We start from the raw sequence: 19198 nt of genomic DNA, 5'->3' as shown, positions 1-19198 counted from the left end.
CATTCTTTATACTTTATTATGTGTTAAAACCCAATTTTCTCTGTCAAATTTATATGTATATTTGGTAACCCTTTACAATAAGGTGCTATTTGTTAACAATTAGTTAATGCTTTAGCTAACATGAACTAACAATGAACAATACCAATACAGCATTTATTAATATTAATTCATGTTAATTTCAGCATTTACCAATACATTATTCAAATCAAACGTTGTCACTGTTAACATTAGTTAATGCACCATGAACTAACATGAATCACTGTATTGACATGAACTAACATTAACAAGGATTAATAAATGCTGAAAAACTAAATGGTTCATTGTTAGCTAATGCATTTACTACTGTTAACTAATAGCACCTTATGGTAAAGTGTTACCAAATATTTTTATTAATTTATATACATAAGGTTCAACTAAACCTTGAATGCTGACAACGTTAAATTGACGTTAAAATTTTTGACAATTTGTAAAATATATTGTGATACAACTCTAATCGTGAAAATCGTGAGTATTGTGTATTGTATTGAATCTGTAACTCTGTGTTTGTGAAACTGAGCATACTGTCAAACTGCTATGTCATTTCTCTTTTTTTTTCATATTTCATTTTTGGGTGAACTATTCTGTTAAATCGATTGAAAGTATAAAACAGAAACCTCTGGCAGTGCCGGACACAAACCTGATATGGTAGTCTGTTGCTGGTCTTAACTCCTGTAAGGTTGCACTTAGTTCCACACCGCTGCTTCAACACAAGCAAAAGACAACGGAAATAAAACATCAGTCGTTTTGCATGAGCTAGCGAACATTCAAATCGGGAGGAAACATCGACACTTCTGATCTCAGAACAGCTTCAAATATCACAGGAAACAGTCACAGCTGAACTAAAATTGACCCCTCACCCACCACTAATTTCCGAAACCCCATAACAAACCACAAAAAACAGCAATTGAGTTCCTCAAGTGCACGCGCACACAGTCTCCACTTCTTGCCAAAACCCACAACTCAGCATGCCATCGCACCTGTAGGCGGCCTTGTACTTCCCGTCTTTGCCGTTGTGAGAGACCGAGACTTCGTATGTGAAGACTGGCTCAGCGGGGCTTTCCTCGGCCTCTTTGGGTTCTTCTTCGCTTTCTGTCAGTGATGGGGCAACCCAGCTGAGACTGACTCCCCTGGCCTGAATATCTGTCACCTGACGGTACAAAACAAGACATACGTTCACATGCGGCCTAGTAATCCACTCATTATCCGACATTTGTAACTACAGGCCACCTAATGATAGCTTGATCCCACCAGATTGAAAAGGTCTCAAAGGGATAGTTTAAGACCCCGCCCCCACCGCCCAAAAAATTCTGTCATCATTTATTCACCCTCATGTCATTCAAAACCTGTATTTGACTCTTTCATCTGTGAAACACAACAGAAGATATTTTGAGAAAAGTCTCAGTGTGTTTGTGTTCATACAATGAAAGTATATGGGGGTCAATGTTGTTCGTTACCAACATTCTTCAAAATGTCTTCTTTTGTGTGCTGCAGTGTGCTACAGGTTTGAAATGACACGAGGGTGAATAAATGATGGAAGAATTTTCATTTTTGGATGAACTATCCCTTTAAATAGCCAATTTGTGAGCAGAGACAAAAGTGAAGTTTAAAAACGGATCCACAGTCAATTCAACTCAATTAACTTGACTGACCAAATTCGTCTTATTTTGCAGAACCCCATTCGTTCCTCTCAACCGATTTAACTTGAGGTAAATAGACTGCATATTTAACTATGTGCTGATCTTAATGCGGGAACTACACACGTCTGCTCGTTTCAAGTCAACGGAAGGAGTCTAAAGACTAAAGAGTTTATTTAATGACACGTGGCGCTGCCCTCCAAGGAGAAACATCCGTTACGCAAGAGGGAATATCGTAAGCTTTAACACGGTTGAGAAACAAGTGTCTCCTTTAGTTATAATGCATGACTATGCACCTTTCGGGTTCTCGCCCAAGAATAGCTCAAGTTAGCGTGTATTTGTAGGCCAAAACTGAATCTGAGCTTCAAGGGGCACAGTTCTTTCCTCTACACTTGCATACGTTTCCTCGTCCTAGTGCTGATTTGTAAAAATCTGGTCGAAACTGCAGTTAACTTCCGATCTGTGTTTGGTTAGTGTATAATAATATAACTATTTATATTTAATTTAATTTATGTTAATATCAATTTATATTATTATTTTATTGTATAACAATTGTATTAAATAAACGATTTGTTGAATTTTGTTGTATGTTCATTTTATTAAATGAACAATTTGTAGAATGGGTCCTGTAGTTTGGTCGCATTTAAACAAACCGTACGGTGCACTGACATCTAGCGGTCGAGCTTGGTATCGCAGTCTAAATTCAAAACATTGGAGAGACAAGTTTAGTTAGCCAAGTAAGTGTTCTTCTCGGTTTCTTTTGCTTGTTATCAGAAACAATCTACAGGCACTCTATAGTTTGCAAATATTTACCGGAAGTTGAGGGCAGTGTACGAACGTGCCCATGCGCAGTAACGTTTGTTTATGTTGTCACTTTAAAACCGTCTACATGGGAGCCCTTGCCCAATAAACATCGTAGTATTAATTGCAAAATTAACCACACGCTTTGTCAACTGTATTTTCACTCTGTAAAAGTATTCATTTAAAACAACGAATAGTGTGTTTTGTACATATTCCTCAATCCTCAACAATGCTGCATGCAAATTATGTCCTGCAACGCACAGAAAACAAAACACTAGCGCATAAAATCATATCTTCTTACCACCGGCTTGCAGATGGAGTTTAATCTTTCCTGTAGAGCCTTCGCTGCTTCATCCAGTTCTAGAAAACAACAAAAGAAATAATCTAGATAAGATTATCTGCCAACTGAAAAGCAGGCATGACGCCCATCTCTTCAACCACATAGGAATTCATTTCTAGCTGGTGGATCAGATAGGTTTAGCCATCGTACAGTAGTTACAGCTGAGATTCTTCAGGCTGGAAGGTAGTTAGCGCTGATAAATATGCGCGTCGGTGTGGGGGCAATTATTACATCTAATGTTACCAGCAGCGGCCTAAAGCTAAAGGAGCTAATGAGAGCGGAGACGGGCGGCCCGGGCTGTTTACACAGGGGCCGGAGAACGACACCCTTAATGGACCCCTTTTACATCTCTCGACAGATCAAAAATCACTTTCACCTCCAACCAGAGGTGCGATTTTGTTAAATGAGGGAATGTAATGCCACACCGGTGTCCGAAAAATGATCAGTGACGGTACGCAGAAGTAACTCCGGGTGCTTATGAACTGACAAAGAGAGATAAATGCTTAATATTGAATTCTCCAGTCATTTGTAAGAAAGTTCTTCTATTAATCAGATGAACTGGGAATTCATTGTTAAAATCTGATTTATAAAACGGTATCAGCTGTGAAATCGGTCACGGTAGAAACTGTTGTAAAATAGCTGATATACAAGCACCTGTGCCCACACATCATTCACACATTAATGTGTAATAAGTCTTTTTATCAGCGTTGGTTACAGAAGTCTCCCTTATTCCATTAAAGACTTTCTTTTTATTAGTTTATAAAACTGAAAATGTGTTTCTGGGTCAAAGTGACTTAAAATAATGAAGCAGGTCACACCAGTGTCTATAAACGGTTACGGCTGTTTCATGAAAGCAATGAGCCACTTGAGACAATGTGAAGTGTTCAGTTTTGTGTTATGATTGAAAGAGGCACAAGTCGGGCAAGATGCTTAAAACATCCCCTAAGTGTTATAACCCACTGCAATGGGACGTTTCCACCACATTTCAAGTCAAAATTGCTGTACAATCACAGTTTGTTTTGCCCATTTTTGTGCCTTTTAGGAGTTATGACAGCAGTCTGGGGTGAAAAATAAAAGTCAATTACGCCTTAAAGGGGTCATATGGTGGAAGTACGTGTTTTTCTGTGTTTTTGGTGTGTTATAAGTTGCCCATGCATGTATTAGACACATAAAATTGCACAAATGAAAGTGTGGGAACAAAAGATGCATCGTATCTAAAAGCAAATGCTCACCCAGACCTGCCTGAAACGCCTCGTGTAACCACACCCCGGCGAATCTACGTAACTTGATTTGACTAAGACCGCCCAAATCTACACGTAGTTAAGGTGGGCGTAATTGTAAATCTCATTGTATCGCCTGTCAGTACAATTGCTTTGGAACCTGATGTTCCAAATATAGTAAGAGGCGTTACATTTCCGTGAAATGCTTGCAGTATTCGACCAATCACTACGCACTGGTGAACTGGCCAATCATAGCACACCTCGCTTTTCAGAGCGATGAGCTGTGTAAAAAATCAGCGGGGCAAAGAGGAGATACAAACATGCACGGTATGTGGAAAATACAACGTTTTTTAAACTTTAAATGGCGTATACACATTGCGTTACATCTAAAACAAACAATAATATTCGTTTTAGCCGTGTCATATGACCCCTTTAAGTATGCACAGCCTTGTCATTTGACGTGTACATGTACACAGGCGTTTGACGCATGCGAATTGCGACAAATTGCAATACCTATCCTGGCCTACAGGGGTCAGTAAAGAGCAGATAAGCAGGTCTTATGATGTGATGAATGACACAAACACATGCGCCACACATTGTGAATAAACTATTACTGCAAAAAATGTGCGACATGCATGTACAAAGTATGCGCAGTTACAAAAATCCACTGGTGCGCATACTATTCTGATGACAAAATTTGCACCGCGTGCACAGTATGCTGATCCTAACGAAGCATACTTTAGGCTTTAATGTGCATGGGCGTGTCTGAAGCAAAAGTTAAGGTCCTCCCTACCTGCAGGCTCCGCCTCCTTCCCTCTCCCTGGTGGGCTTTTGCCCAGGCCGGTGTGTTGCACCTGCTCCTCCCCGCTTTTACCCGCCAGTCCGTTCTGGAGATCTCCTGCAGGCGGTGTCCCGCGGCTGTTCTGCGGGGAGGAAGGGGGGCTGTCTTTGGAGGGAGTCACGCCTCCGCCCACCCCCTGTCGCTCCTTCAGTTTCTTCTGCAGGCGCTCGTGTGTTTTGTCCCGGTAAGAAAACGCCGGACGTCCGTGCGCCGGGTGAGCATCTGTAAGAATCGGGCGAAACCGGCAGTTAATATTTGTGGTTAATTCATTACACAGATTTGCGTTGTTTTGATTATTTACAAAAAAAAAACACAGAAAATACTTCCAGCAAAAAAAAATTTCCTTCTTTAAGAGGCTAAATAAACGTGAATGTACTGACCCTGCTCTGTGTAGATGGTGGGGTGTGCTGGGTGGTACTGGGAGATGTACTGAGGACTTATGTCTCCGGTTCCTCCAGCCATGCCTGAGTACAGGTGAGGGTGAGGGTGCATGATGTGTGGGTGCGGGATGAAGGCCTGCAGGTGGGCATGAGGCGGCGGGTGGTGAAGCGGGGAATGGCCACTCGGATGAAACTCCGGCTGAGGTAACACCAACACCCGCCTAACTCCATTTTCCTCAATGATCTATGAAGGTAAACAGAGAAGGTTACACAGGCTGTCTTGATGTCTAATGTCGCCTTGACGCATTGCATTCTGGGGTTGACTTGTACCTGGGGAACACATGCCTTGAATTGTTGCCCATACCAGGCATCTTAAAGAGCACTGCGTACAAACAGGGATGAGCCTGTAGCCATAGTCTTACAGTATATGTTCAGCATGCATTTTTAACATAGCATGTTAAGTGCTTTAAAATGCTGTTCTGGCAGCTGACTGGATTTGGAGAATAGCTATCACAACAATATACACTCTTGGTCAAAAGCTTAAAGGAGTAGTTTACTTCAAAATTTGCCCCCATTCAATTTCCATAGTAATTTTTATTCCTACTATGGAAAGTCAATGGGGGCAAATTTCGAAGTGAACTACTCCTTTATGGGCAACTTGAATTAAATGTTTCTCGTGGTCTTATAAATATTTGGATTATATGTAGGAATGGGTATCATTAAGATTTTAACAGTATGACTATTCTTATCGATACTGCTTATCGGTCCGGTACTTTAACAGTATTCTTATCGGTTCTTTTGGATATTTTGTATAAAAATAATCAACCAAAAATAAAGAAATTAAGAATAGAATTAACACAGCTTTATTTTCTGCAATGTAAAAAAATAGTCTTTAGCTCGGACCAGCAGTATTAAAAGAAGTGGGTTGGTTCATTATAGCTGCAACTTTAAAGTCCCCGTGAACCGGAAGTTGCGATCGTTTTACTTCCGTATTTTGACGCATTTCCGAGTGCATTGGAATTTGTAATAAGAAAAATAGTGGGCGTGGCTTTCGTCTTTCTCTGTGATTTGATTGAATGTATAAAAACAGCCGTTGCATTTTGAAATGGAACTGGCAGCAGACTGACAGTTGATGGGGAGGAGTTAACGGATGCTCCACCCAAGCCGTCTAACATATGTCATTTGAGATGGATAGACATTTCAGGACGGAAGTGCATTTTCAGATTTTAACTGAAGATTATGAGGGCACACGATTTTTCAAAAGAGAATAACCCACATTGATAAACTATTTACAATAAACGCTGCTATATTTCATGACAAAATAGGCATTGTAATTTTTTATTTCACTGGGATTTTAAAATAAAAAAATATATATATTTAAATGTGGGACTGAATTTATGTGCATGTTTATCTTATGTAAGTAAAGAAATTAATTAAGCTCTCCATTTAAAAATTACATATATTTAGGCTAATTTATTCGTTTTAAAGTATTTTTTAAAGAACAAGTGGAAAATGTGTTAAATGTGGCACATCATTTAATCCAAATGAAATTAGCAAACCAGTTAGATCGAATTTACGTTTGTTATAAATGCAAAGTCAGGTGCAAGTAAAACAATCGAATAGACACAGGTTGCGCACGTGCCTCATTCGTGGGGACTTGCAATGCGGTTGGCGGCGCGAGTATGAACAAGCTTTGAGAGAAACGGGCTGTGCGCGTTCGTGAAGTTTAAACATCTCATCCGTTTAGTTTAGCAGTCGTGCTGTTTTGATACAGTAGACGTGCAGTGTGAAGCGGAGCCAGACACAGGCTGCGCGTGCCGCTTGCTTCTCAAGTATCGAAAGCAAAACCGATAAGGGCAGAGCTTTTTGATGCTCCGGTCTTTCATAATTTAGCACCGGGGACCATTTAATACAGGGTTACGGTACCCATCGCTTATTACAGGTACTTATTTGGATAAAAAAACAATCAGTATGAAATGATGACCGACCTGTTGAACGTATCCAGGAGGCACATAGATTTGAGGCACTGAACCGTTTGGGGACATCATGGGAACCTGAGCAGGACCTGCAGAGAAACATTTTAACAATTAAATCACCAAAATAAGCACACAATATATAACACACAAAACTGCACCAGATCACACTTCCCCAAATCACAAGCCTTGAATTAACAGAACCATAATACTGAAACTGCCCGATTTATAATATGACATATCAATGTAAAAAAGGTCCTGGCTTTAAAGGTCCAGTGTATGAAATTTAGTGGCATCTAGTGGTGAGGCTGTGAATTGCAACCAAGGGCTCACTCCACTGTTCACACCTAATTTTCGAAACACTACGGTGGCTGACACAGGAAAAAGATGCGGCCATATTTTGTTTGTTTTTTTGGCGAAGGAGATAACGTATTAATGAAACGCGCTCTGTAGAGCAGTTTGTCCGTTTAGGGCTACTGTAGAAACAACATGGTGAATTCCATGTAAGTGGACCCGCGGTGTATGTAGATAGAAATAGCTCATTCTAAGGTAATAAACAAAACGCTTCATTATGTAAGGTCTTTACACACCTCTGAAAAAACATAGTTATGTATATTATATTGCATTTCTGTCAATAGATCCTCCTTAATCTCACACATTGCACCTTTATTTATACCTATTAGGAATAGACTGGACAGTGAAAAGTTCGAAATAGAAACTGAAGGGATCCAGAGATGAGTTTCGAGTAGTTATGGAGGGGTACTTGCTTGAAAAGACCAGGACGTGGAAGTTTACTGTTCAGAACATCTTGATGTTTCAAACTTGTAACCACTTCTCTATATCTATCATTAACTTATAACTGACACAACCGTTATTACAGTAACCAGAATTAAATTAGCACATGACTTTACATTAGCTGTGTCACAATATATCGTATTTCGCAGTAACTGTGATGTTAAAAACCGTCAAAGCTACACATAATTTGACATCGTAAATAATTCAGCACGAGTATCTGCTTAGTTCGTGATACTAAACCTATACTTTTTTTGCCATAAGCCAATAATGGTTGCAACATTTTTCTATGCCACCTTACACTCGTATATGTGTGATTTGTTGGTCAAAAAAACAGAAAACACAAAATAAACACAATTAAGAAAGAATTTGACTGACAGCATTATTTATTGTTTCAATATATTTAATGATAATATCGTTCTTTCGGACACAATAATTGGGTAACGAAATCCGATAGAATACATAGAATAACTTTTTCCTGTCAAATATTGTGTCCTGAAAAATGATGTGCAATACAACTAGTAACCAAAATTTATGAAAATGTATATCAATTTTTATTTCATGTCGCCTGTATGTAAAGAATGCAGAAAATCTGTAGTTTCTGGTCTTATTGATGTGGGGCAGCTCACCGGCACGTCGACAGTTTTCTAGTTTTGGCCCTTATTTTGATAAGCATATCTAGCATGCGAATGCAAACAACTACTGACATTTACCCAGCCGGGTGTAAAGGAACACACTGGGCCGCATTTGTGTGCACAGCGCCTGATAAAACAGCACTGTCGGTGGAAGTTTTGGCACTGGAACGTTTGTGCGGGAAAAACTGTGACTCAGCAAAGCCTGTTACAGATGAGCTCTTTCATGCACGGCCTCATACTGACACGTTACTTTCAGAAGAGAGATGTGTTAGAGCCGAATGACGCAAGGAACGGTAAACACACAGAGAAATGCCAAAGGACACATTCAGGTAAACACAGACCTGCGTCTTGTTGTGCAAGTGTGGTGAGTGACTTCGCTCATGGTAAAAGCATTAAGAAATAACCGTCGATGAGCGCGAGCTTGTGTTTGTCTTTAGAGTGAAGGTTTCTAGTACTTTCTATGCCGGAGTCCTCAGTCACAGGTGGAAGGTAAAAGTTCAACTCCGCACTACATCTAAAGACCAGGAGGGTCAGGGTTCGCCTGGTTAACGCTCAGTTTACCCCTGCAGGTAGATGATGTCAATAAACCAACCATGTGGGCAAAAAATATATAAAAATAGATAGAATAAATGTGTGATAACACCATAGAGAAGAGCTGTACAATAGACAGCAAAACCAGTCAAACTTATTTAAATTCCACTCATAATTTTAGCCATAGCTGGCTAGACAGCACCAAAGGCACGGACGAAAAATAAACATATAACCAATTTAAATGCTCAGGATTCACAATTCTGCACTGAGTTTGTGGCTGTGCTGCGGTGGAGTTTTTTTTTTAAAGAAGTGGCTTAATTCATTTTTCAGTTGGTTTCTGTTAACCAGAAGTTGATGCAATTTTTTATTTTTGGAATCATTCCATGCCTGAATATGTTTGTACTCTGATTGTTTTATTTTATTTTCATTTTTGTAAAACTGTTTTACTTATAGTTGACTTTGTCTTGTTAAATCTCAGTAAACATTCTTAAAAAAAGGCTTTTTTTTACATGCTTTACATGGTTTTACTTAAACTGTTTTAGCATTTTTGATCACATTCACAAATACTTTTATGTTTCATTATACAAATATTTAACCTACCATTATCAATATAAAGTCCATCTGCTTTAAACTATAAATAAAGAAAAAAATTTAATTCTAGCTTTTTTCATTTTTTAAACAGAACTTGAATGTCGGCAAGTTTAAAAAAAAGTATTCTGAGGAAAATGTTTTAGTAAAAACAGGACAGAGCATTCCCTTGTTTTCCGGATCTATAGATGCTGTGTTCTTTTAGAAGATGCATAACAGCGCCCCCTTTTGTTTAACAAGGAAAACGTGGAAAGCCGGAAAACATGTCAATGGTCGGGGAACAGTCCAGTGTCTATTGAATTTCAACAAAATTATACCTCAGGAGTGACAAAGTCATGCAACAACAATGTGAAAGACTGACAGACACATGAAAACTGATAAAAATCCAGGTTATCACATGAAAAAATACTTTTGAACTTTTCAGACATTATGTTGTATTGCTTAAAAGTGAATATGAACTTGTTTTCTTTGCAGTATGTGAGGTCTGAAAAATACAAAGCATCGTTTCTGATATTTTTAACTGTTTCTCCAGTTTCATTTTCTAAAAATAAATGTAAATAATAAAACAAAAATGATAATTTTACTCAAACACATACCTATAAATAGCAATTTTGAAATGGTCTCTTTAATTTTTTCCGTGGCTATTTATTCTATGAGATGGGAAACTTTCTTTAGTGTATTGGTATACTTAGCGATACAGTGAGAACATTTTATAATCTACTCTTTAATAATAAGGTTTCAAATTAGAATGAACTTTCTGCGTAAAAGTCCAATAAGTCAGTGTCGAATTCAGCGGATGACCAATAACTTGCATATACAATACAATTCACAATGAAGACGCAAGGACAATCTGACCATAAAGTCTACAAACTAAATTCTTTAATGTTATTTTTTGACCAAGCCACATACAAAAAGAAGCACACAAAAGATAAAGGTTTATAAAATTGAGTGTTAGCGCCTAGATTTAGCATAATAGAGGAAACAAGATGACCTGTCCTGCTCAACCTGACCACAAACATAAATAATGAATCCAGCCAGAACTGCTGTCAGAAGGAGGAGGGGCCGGTCCCAACATTTCCATCAGCTGAAGATCCTGGTCATGTCTCAAAAAAATCTACATAAAATTCTCGATTTCAAACACCGTACTACAAGAATATCAGCTCAAAACACACATGGGGTGGGGTTTAGGGGTTCTTACCTCTACATTATGTACATCATGTCACTGTAGTATTACCTCGCACTTTCCCCAACCTGCGAGCAGACCGCATCTGTTTTTATTTCATGAGCAGACTAACTCACATAATCAGCGAGTGCTAGCTGGAAGTAATTACGCCGTGCATAAGCCATCACCGCTCTATAATCAGGGTGTCAAAGTGAGGCTGTTTATAAATGAGTGTGTACACGGCTGGTGACAGGCTCAAAACATCTGATCTGATTAGAATAACACTTGGTAAGCATTTATATTTGACATTATTAAGGGTCTATCTATTGTCATTGAATTTTCTTAAAATAAGAGTCCAATACTAATGCAGAAATATGTACTACATGGATAAACATTCACTATGCAAGGGTTCTGCTAAAGTCCACGTACATATTTACTGTACATATCTTCGCTGTATACTTCCGAAACCTCGAATGTCCAAACTTGCTGTTTTTCAGGAAATGGAAAAAAAAAACACTGTACTTTTAAATAATTAAATACTGTGTTGTCCAAGTTCACAAGCCCTTTTTAATGCCTTTTATTGGTTAGATATTTGCGAAACCCAATGACAAACATAAAGGTTGACTAATATTTATGATTTATGACAAAAAATTCAAATCACAAAATATGGAGGTTTCAGAAGGTCAGCGGAAATATAGGATATATTCAGGCATTTAACATAAGTTTTATCCAAAGCGACTTGCATTTAATGTACACTACAGTATACACCACGTTAAATCACGTTTAATAAAAATCATAAAGTAGTTTACATCGCACCGCTTTGATGCATGTTATTTCGCTTTTTTGTGCGTAAAATTACACTGTGACTCGCGAGTTTAAGATCTTTTCTCAGTGGTAAGAGCGTGGCGCTAACAACGCCAAGGTCGTGGGTTCGATCCCAGGGGATTGCACACATAGAAACAAATGTATAGGATAACGCAATGTAAGTCACTTTGGATAAAAGCATCTGCCAAATGCATAAATGTAAATGTGAAAGTCAATTTTACATTTAATATGGTGGCACACCAGCTCCACATCGGTACCTTTGAATCTCATTGGTTGTTGCGTGTCTTGCGGGTAGTTGTCATATGCACTTGTCATATCTTTTGCATTATTGTAGATTAGGGCTGAAATGATTCCTCGAGTTACTCGAGTAATTCGAATACAAAAAATCATCGTTTAATCCATTTAACTACAGTACACACGGAGCGCTGCGTTTCCCCACGGACCGTTATTACTGACGCACAGCCCGCTAAACTCTATTCATGTTACAGGGCTCTCAAGTCTCACGCATTCACCGCGAGACACACGCATTTTAGTCTGTTCACACGTATTTCTCATGCTGATAAATAAGTGATAGCTTATTGAAATAGTGAACTGGTTTTTTACTTAGTTTTAGTCTATTTTGCGAGTGAAACTTGTTTTGCGACTGCATTGAGTCCATAAAACTAGATGCGGACTAGTGGATGCCGAATCCTGTTATTTACCATCTGGCTGTTCTGCGTGTCTGAGTGAATGAACTGCACAGTTTAACATGCTACACGCGTGATGATCATGATCATTTGTCCGCGTCTGCGCTTTATGAGGACATGAACACATGAACTTCATTTCCACAGTTGCTCTGAGAGTTTATTTCGCGAACATTTTATTGTTTGAGTAGGGATGTAACGATTCACCGTGAGCCGGTTGAAAATCGGTTATAATGAGCGACGATTCAAATCGGTTGAGGCTTGAACTGAATCGCAATTTTTTGGACAGCAGGGGCCGCTATTTTCACTGCAAACCTAAACGTGGATGCTGATATTTCTTAAATGCAAAAAAATCCAAGAAAAGCTCAGACAGTATTAGTTTGTTTATATTAAAGAGACTTTTTCTATTATTAATTTGTTATAAAATTGCAGTTTAGTTTTGTTATTTGAAATAAAACATTATTTTATCATACAAAGAAACGTGAAGCATTTAAGAAATAATGCAAGGGACGTTGTTCATTTCTAATTGGTTTCAACTCATTTTTTCAAAATAAATCGTGAGTAAATCGTGAATAAATCGCATCGTGAGATCAGAATCGTGAATCGCATCGCATCGTGAGCTGAGTGAATCGTTACATCCCTATGTTTGAGTGAAGAAACAGACATACTAAAAAATAAGCGTCTTCCGACAACCTGCCAAAATAAAAGTCTGGTTAACTCTGTATTTTATGTAGACAAATATATTACTATTTAATAGTAAAAAAAGAAACTTAAACTAATTTAGATAAACTAAAGGCATCATTGCATGAGCTGAAGTTAGTTGTTTAACTTTGAAATAATTCTTATTATTTTTATTAATGTTTCTTATTTATACATTTGTATTAGTAATGCATGGTTGAAGTTTATTTTTAAAGACGTTCCAGCTCACGTGGGTAAAACATTGAGCGTTTGTTCACTTCATTTCCCCCGCGGATTCCTTTGTGAGCAAGGCACAGGTCGACGCTGGATTTGCGGAGAGACTAAAATTAAAAAGCAGTGCTGTGCAGTCAATATGGGATCCGATAGGAATGGCGCAGCAATCTTATGTGAGTAAAACATATTTGTACTATGCCTCACTATTGCTTTGTTAGAGATCGCTTGATATGTCCTGATAATGTGTAACCTAACGTCATGTGTCTAACCCAAATTCACAGAAGGCTCCAACTAAGTTTACAATGCAAACTGCTATCCAATCATAGCAGTGGGCGTTTACTTCCAAGTCTTCAATGCGGCAACAGAGCGTTTGATGAGACGACTTCAAAACCCGGGTAGAAAATAGCCTATTACTTATTGATTTTTATGTTTTTTAATGTAAACATCACGCTAACGTCATAAGTAGACCTCATACAACAGTATAAAACAATAAAAAAGGCCAGTTCATGACACCTTTAAAACAACTTTGTTTAACCACAAAGGTTAATATTTAAAAAAAAAATAAGGCACTACTCATTGCATCGTATTAAAATCATTGGCACGTCTCATAATAAGTCTTGTAGTACTACAAAGAGCACAGAGGACTATTATCTCGTCACTTTGATGTGGAGTGGTGCGCTTGCTTTGAACTCCGTATCAGGAGCGACTGAAGCAGACTAATTGATGACTAATGACTCACTGGCCCTGCATCAGGTCACCTCAGAGCCAAATCACCATGAGCGTGGGACGAACCTGATCCAATTCTACAGCCCAGACCGCCCGGAGGAAGACGATCGATTTCTGATTTACGATATGCTTTGGCAGGGGATGCTAATGATGTATCCGCTTGTGACTGCTTCTTCCGGCCAGGGTGATGGAGAGTCGAAAAGGTGCAAGTTGCCTGTAATAAAAGGATGACTAGCAGAGAATCGTTCATGCCAAGATGTCTGTGATTTAAGGTAAAGTTTTACTACAAACAAAAAAAACGTCTCTGCAAACAGGCACATAAAATGGACTTCTGTGTCTCCGAATATACCATAACCCTTATGTTGACCTCATGATGACCACCAGGGTTACTTTTTTTCACAATTTAATTTAGGCTTTTTAGACTGTGAAATTATTGTAAAGTATTGCAATACTTTAATACAGCAGAAAAATAAATATTAGAAGAAACAAAATATTTTTTTTTAACTATGTATGTATCCATGATGTTCACTGTCATTTTTTTCTGAATTTTAATGCATTTCTGAAATAAATTAATTTAAAATAAATTTAAAGTTGGATGTAAAATAACATGAAAAAAAATGTAACTACGTTTTTTTCTGACACCTCAAGTGCGTCCCAGCAGCGTTTTTTAAAATCATATCATATAAATTAGAATTTAGAAATTCATTAAGCTCTTAATGCGCCAAGAAAAAATATTAAATTAATCATTATTATTTACTCTTTAAAAATTATGTTTATCTTTATTTATTGCTTTTAACTTAATGTTCCTGACAGGTTGTCAGATTTACCTAAACAATGTCAGAAAACACAAACTGGAATAATGGATCATAAAAGTTAGATAAATGTGAGAACGAGAAAGTAAAAAAGGAATAAAAAAGGTAAAAGGAGTAACAGGGGAGGGGGCGTGGCCAGCTCGAAATCCATTTTCAAGTCCACATTGAATTTTGCAACACCAAAGGGGAGGGGGCGTGGCCAGCTCGAAATGCATTTTCAAGTGCACATTGAATTTTGCAACACCCAACACGCTGTGTGTAAATGAAAATGCAATCCCAAATGTTCAACCTGTTAATGTTAATGCATTTAGGGAAAATAACATTAGAATTTTCATTTTGCTACAGTTTTGCTTGACTATCTTAAACATATATAATCAATGCTGGGAATGCATTTTCATTTTAATTTTGCAATTTAAAGAGCGTTAAAAATATCCATTTAAATAACATATTAAAACTAGTGTAGGAACTGACAAATGTAATTGATATAATTTAATTTTTATTTTCATTTTGCACTTAATGTTGCACATATCGTCGCTGCCGGGCGGAATCCTCGCATCTCCAAAACCATTATTTTTCAGGAAATTAAAAAAACTGCATATTTTTTGAGTTATTAAACATTGTATCGTTAAAGTTGGTATTATACCTTATATTGCGATCATATACTGTTGTGTACCAACATTAACACAACATTTCCCCAAAACCATGTTTAATCAGAGATACAAGGTTTATGAGTTGGGAGCAGGGAGATACGAGATTACGCTGTCATTGATAAGAATGGTACAGACACGGACGTCGCTGCTGCCAGCAGTGTTCATCAAAGTCTGCGGTCGCGTTGAGCCTTTTGACAAGAGACGAGGCTTTAAGAGCTAATGAAAGCTAATGATTGTGGTTACATACATCTTCCTAAACTCTATTTTAAACGTTAGAGCTATGAGTGATGCAATACCAAAATAAAACGTTAAACAGGCTGTCTAATATAGGCGGAAATTAATCTGCATGCAAATAAAGTCAGCGGTCGCGTTGAGCCTCTTGACAAGAGAAAAGGCTTCAAAAGTTAACCAAAGCTAACGACTGTGGTTACATACATCTTCCTAAACTCTATTTTAAAGGTTTAAGAATTATAAGTGATGTAAGCGGAAATTAGCCGAATCTGCTCGCAAACTTACCTTCGTGGCTCACGGGCTTCCTTCTGCACCGAAGCATTACATATATGTCCAATGGAGTTAAGAGATTTGCTCTCAAGCTATTTTCAACACTTTAGATTGGTTAATAATTTGTAAAAAATAACAGACCCACATGGGGACTGACCAATAGCATCGATTTGTGAAAAAATATGAAATTGACCAAATTTGGACATAGGAGGTTTCCGCCCGACAGCGACGATATGTTATTGCAAATGTATATTTAAATACACAATTGCATTGCCATTTTGCAGATTGCATTTCAAATTGAAAATAGCAACCAATATGCTTCCATAACATACCAGGATGTGAGAAATAATGAATGAATGAATGAATGACGGAATGATGAATAAATGATGGGCGGGATGAAAAGTGACGGGCTAGGACTGGGAAAAAAACACCCACCCTTTTACATCATACTGACGCACAAGCATAGATCGAGATCAGACACAAAAGGCCACATATCCCACTCCTTCGCTCTCATTTCAGATTCCCCCCACCCCGAAGAGCACGGGCGGTCCACTGATCCGCTGACGTCGACTTGCAGTGCCAGCCTTCCAGAGGAAACATCAACAAACACGGGGTGGAAAAGAAAAGCACACACGCACGGAGCCAAGAATAACCCCAAACAGGCGTTCTGTTCTGAGAATAAATAACACTTAACCTTTTCTCTTTCAGAAACAAACATGACAAGTTTAAACATTAACTTTCACTCAGCTTTCGTAGACTTTCTTCTGCAGAACACAAAAAAACAAAATTTGGTAATCAAACAACACCGGCCCCCATTCACTTCCATTGTATGAACACAAATCCTTCCCTGATAGCACACATGCAGCATTTACATCTGCAAGACGTATTTTTTTGTTGTTTGCTAATATGCAATTAAACTCTGATACGTTTCCTGTCAGATGTCATATAGACACTTAGAAGATGTCTGGAAGATGTTTTTGTTTAGAATGGTAAAACTTCCTTTTCTAAGACGTTTAGCAGATGTTTTTATACAGCAGATGTTGTCCAGATCTTTAGCAGACATCTTACAGACATGCCAGTGCTACCTGGCATTGACACATTTCTCAAAATATCTTCTGTACTCCACAGGGAAAAAATCTAATGAATATATAGTTTCGATTGACCTGAGGGTGAATAAATGATGGCAGAATTTTCTTTCTTGACGTCTTGTCCATAATTGGTGTCCTGACAGAATGCTACTGAGCAACTGAATTTTTCAGTGTTTCAGAACTGCTATAGACTTATCCATGACAAAGCAAGTACTTTTAGGGAATTGTATTAGTGTCTGTCCTCATTTTAGGCTAATCTAACCTAAAACACCGGGAAAGCAACTACACTATCATTGTCCAATTACAACTGCCCTTGAAACAATCAAATTAAACCCACCCGTCATTAGGGCTAATTGCTAATTCCACAAAGTTAACCCTGTTCTAAACCAGCATGACTGATATTCTCTTATCTTTCCAATTGCTAAATGTTTATATCTTCTAAAGGTATAACAGGGTTTATCATCTTACTAGACCGTTACAGCTTGAAAGGGTCCAAAAGCACTCCGTTAGCGGATTAGCGAGGCGCTAGTCCTCACTAACAGAGTTCAGGGGGACTACAATTCCTTGAATTTTTTTCAAAAGAACGAACGACAGATGAACTCTGATATGATGTTATTATACTAGTTATTATTGAGGGTAATGTTTACACACAATTAACAAAACTCTTGCTTTGGATGCTCCAAAGAATAGCACAACATGCAGAGAAAGGTTGGGTGCCCTGTTGAAAAAAACAGCATATGCTGAGTTAGGCATGTTTTTATGCTGGTTTGACCAGCTTAAACCAGCTATGGACCAGCACATGACCAGTTTAAACCAGCACAAACCAGCATCAAAACATACCAAACCAGCATATGCTGGTTTTTTCAACAGGGTGAGTTGAGCTCACTGGAATAATTAGCTTTCTTCCATGTTTCCTGGACAGTATTTAATGAGGTATGGTAATACCCTCGTCTAATTTAGACAGCCCACCACGTAAATTTATCTCTGCGTAGTCTAACACATCATTACATGTACATACATGTGGGAAATAACATGAACGTATTGACTGAGCTTGCTGAACCCTGCACCCAGCTAATTTCTGAAGGATTATCATCACATGAACAAAGACCACTTGGATTTTTCTGCATCCCATCTCTCATCCTCCCTCTCTCTCACTCTCTCCATCCATCCCTAAAGGGTTCGGCTAAGTGGGATGAGTCATCGATTCATTCATTTCGAAAGCTACGGACTGCAAATGCAGTGACTGAAGCGTGTGTCCTGGAGAAAGAGCCAGCGAGAAATTTTATTAATTAAAATACCATAACATATTATTTTATAGAACCCCAACATATGCAGAAGCAGAACAACTGTGTTTAAATCATTAAAACTGTTTTTCTGTTAAATGTCACATCACGTTCAGAGTTTCATTGACAAGACCCTTCACACCCAAAATAGACATGCAAGAGATATCATTAGTATCAACTTACATACAGTACATTAGTATCAACCAATGCCAATATCTATTTTTCGCAAACTACTTAAAATCACGTTACTATAACTTAATGTGACATAAAATTGCTCATACTGTAAAATCAGAGCGTGAAACCTAACCAATAACGTAAAGTCACACAATTTTACTTTAAAGGTTAAAGTCGTAATGTTGGACTATGTATCGCTATCTATGCTTAAAATGTAAAATTGCAGGTAACTACGTGTTTCAAAATAACTGATATATCCAGCTAACCCTGTGACTCAACAGCTTAATATGTTAATAACCATTATAATCTTATCGTTGTGATTCGGTTGTTATGGTCAGGAGACTCTTTATTTATGTACTTGCTTAATAAGTTACGGATTGCGGCATAATGCAAAAAATTCAAGTTTTTATGTTGCATAAAATCAACATTTACATTACATGTATGCATTTGGCAGACACTTTTATCCAAAGCGACTTACATTGCATTGTACTATACATTTGTTTTGGAGTATGTGCAATCCCTGGGATCGAACCTATGACCTTGGTGTAGCTAGCGCCATGCTCTAACCACTGATATTCCATTTACTGATATTCCAAGTGTCCAATGCT

The 19198-nt window shown here is 38.0% G+C and overlaps 1 protein-coding gene across 5 annotated transcripts in view; it reads right to left on the bottom strand.

Annotated features, from left to right (window-relative positions):
• Positions 1-19198, bottom strand: part of fndc3a (fibronectin type III domain containing 3A) — an 83652-nt gene that overhangs the window by 21265 nt on the left and 43189 nt on the right. For 4 of the 5 annotated variants that reach the window (XM_057350996.1, XM_057351000.1, XM_057350998.1 and 1 more), the window contains 6 exons: positions 7244-7320; positions 5256-5499; positions 4828-5097; positions 2776-2834; positions 1017-1186; positions 677-739 (listed from right to left, as the gene is read on the bottom strand). In XM_057350996.1, the coding sequence (XP_057206979.1) occupies positions 677-739; positions 1017-1186; positions 2776-2834; positions 4828-5097; positions 5256-5499; positions 7244-7320 (883 nt within the window). The remainder of the gene's footprint in view (positions 1-676; positions 740-1016; positions 1187-2775; positions 2835-4827; positions 5098-5255; positions 5500-7243; positions 7321-19198) is intronic. The other variant, XM_057350997.1, reaches the window with a different exon arrangement.

The sequence above is a fragment of the Triplophysa rosa genome, linkage group LG14 (genome assembly GCF_024868665.1).
Source record: "Triplophysa rosa linkage group LG14, Trosa_1v2, whole genome shotgun sequence".
NCBI lineage: Eukaryota > Metazoa > Chordata > Actinopteri > Cypriniformes > Nemacheilidae > Triplophysa > Triplophysa rosa.
The sequence above is the reverse complement of the archived record's forward strand: the minus strand, read 5'-3'. Positions and strand labels throughout refer to the sequence as shown.